The sequence below is a fragment of the Egretta garzetta genome, unplaced genomic scaffold, assembly GCF_000687185.1.
Source record: "Egretta garzetta isolate BGI_Z169 unplaced genomic scaffold, ASM68718v1 scaffold577, whole genome shotgun sequence".
Lineage (NCBI taxonomy): Eukaryota > Metazoa > Chordata > Aves > Pelecaniformes > Ardeidae > Egretta > Egretta garzetta.
The window spans coordinates 62,428-63,982 of NW_009260138.1; the positions used below are offsets into that span (position 1 = coordinate 62,428).

At 67.0% G+C, this 1,555-nt stretch overlaps 1 protein-coding gene across 1 annotated transcript in view; it reads right to left on the reverse strand.

Moving 5' to 3' along the window:
* OBSL1 (obscurin like cytoskeletal adaptor 1) overlaps positions 1-1,555 on the reverse strand; it is a 21,131-nt gene that overhangs the window by 11,210 nt on the left and 8,366 nt on the right. The window contains 4 exon segments of the mRNA XM_035897090.1: positions 12-280; positions 370-645; positions 877-1,152; positions 1,493-1,555. The exon segment at positions 1,493-1,555 is cut by the window's right edge and continues 101 nt beyond it. Coding sequence (XP_035752983.1) covers positions 12-280; positions 370-645; positions 877-1,152; positions 1,493-1,555 — 884 coding nt within the window.

The window sequence follows — 1,555 nt, forward strand, 5'->3', positions numbered from 1 at the left end:
TCCCCTCCCACAGGGACAAGGAAGACGATGCTGTCGTCGCCAGTGTCACAGAGATACTCCCCCGTGTCCCTGCCTGTGGCGCCCAGGATGACGAGGGAGCGGCGTGCCCCATCCTCCTCCAGCCGCACGCGCCCCATGTCCTGCAACTTCTCCCCATCCTTGTACCACTTCACCTCCCCGTGGGTGTGCGAGAGGTGCACCTCCAGCACCAGGTCCTCCATGGCCCGGCAGCGCCGGTGGGTCGGCAGGACGTCCCTCTCCAGGATCCTGACCAGCGGGTCTGCAGCACCCAACACCAACAGAGCTGGGGTTGCTGGGGTCTGCACACCCAGCACCCCCCACCAGGCTCTCCCCCAGCCTCTTGCTCACCCGACACTTGGACAGTGAAGGTCACTGTTTCATCAGCAGTGGAGCAGACGTATTTTCCGGAGTGCTCAGCTCGGGCCGCGGGGATGAGCAGGCGACGGTGGGCACCCTCCTCCTCCAGGACCAGGCTGCCCCCAGCCTCCAGCCTGACACCCTCCTTGGCCCAGTGCACGGGCGCATCCGCGCGGGACAGCTCACAGCCCAGCATCACCGTCTCCCCCAGGGACACTGTCACGATGGGGGGAGGTCTGCGGGGCTGCAGGATCCTCACGGGCAGTTCTGCAAGGATGGCATGGCCATGATGCAAAGCAGTGCGGGGACAACGTGGCCCCAGGGATGCCTCTGCTGCCAGCCCCGGGCGAGCACCCACGCTGGGTGGCCCAGCACCCGGAGAGTGGGCACCCACCGGCTCCCCCACTACAGAGGAGCAGGTCCCCCTCACCCAGGCTGGGAAAGACCCCGCGGGACGGAGCCCCATCACCACCTCCCTGCTTCTGGGTCTCTGCTGACCTGACACCTTGACATCGAAGGAGACAGCCTCATCCTTGCTCTCGCAGATGTACTCGCCCGCATCCTCTGCGCTGCTCACGGGGATGAGGAGGCAGCGCCAGGCCCCCTCCGCCAGCAGCAGCAGGTTGTCGGTCTCGTCTACCTCCAGCCCATCCTTGAACCAGCGCACGGGAGCATCCGGCACGGACAGCTCGCACCGCAGCTCCACGCGCCCCGGCGCCTGCACCGGCAGCTCCAGCGAGCGCTGCAGAGGGTGCAGGATCCTCACTGGCGGCTCTGCCAGGGACGCAGAGGAAGGGTGTGAGAGCTCATCTCTGCACCGCTCCCTGGCTCTGCTGTCCCTACTTACTGTCACCTGCGTCCCTGTCTCCATGGGGCTGCCTAGATGCTACAGCCTCTCGCCCCAGTGCAAGGGGGCAGGAGCTGCTCAGGGGCAGGGTGGTGGGCACATTGTGCCAGCCCAGCACGGCTGGAGGGGGGCACCCACCAGCCCCTGGGTGATGCAGCCGCATCCCCTCCTCTGCGATGCTGAGGGCAGGCAGCAGCGCTGGGAACCCCACGGCACAGAGCCGGGGCAGCGCTGCCCTTCCCAGGACATCCCTGCTGTGCCACCAACCTGCCACCGAGACGTGGTAGGAGACAGATGCATCCCCGGCGTCGCAGACGAACTTCCCACGAT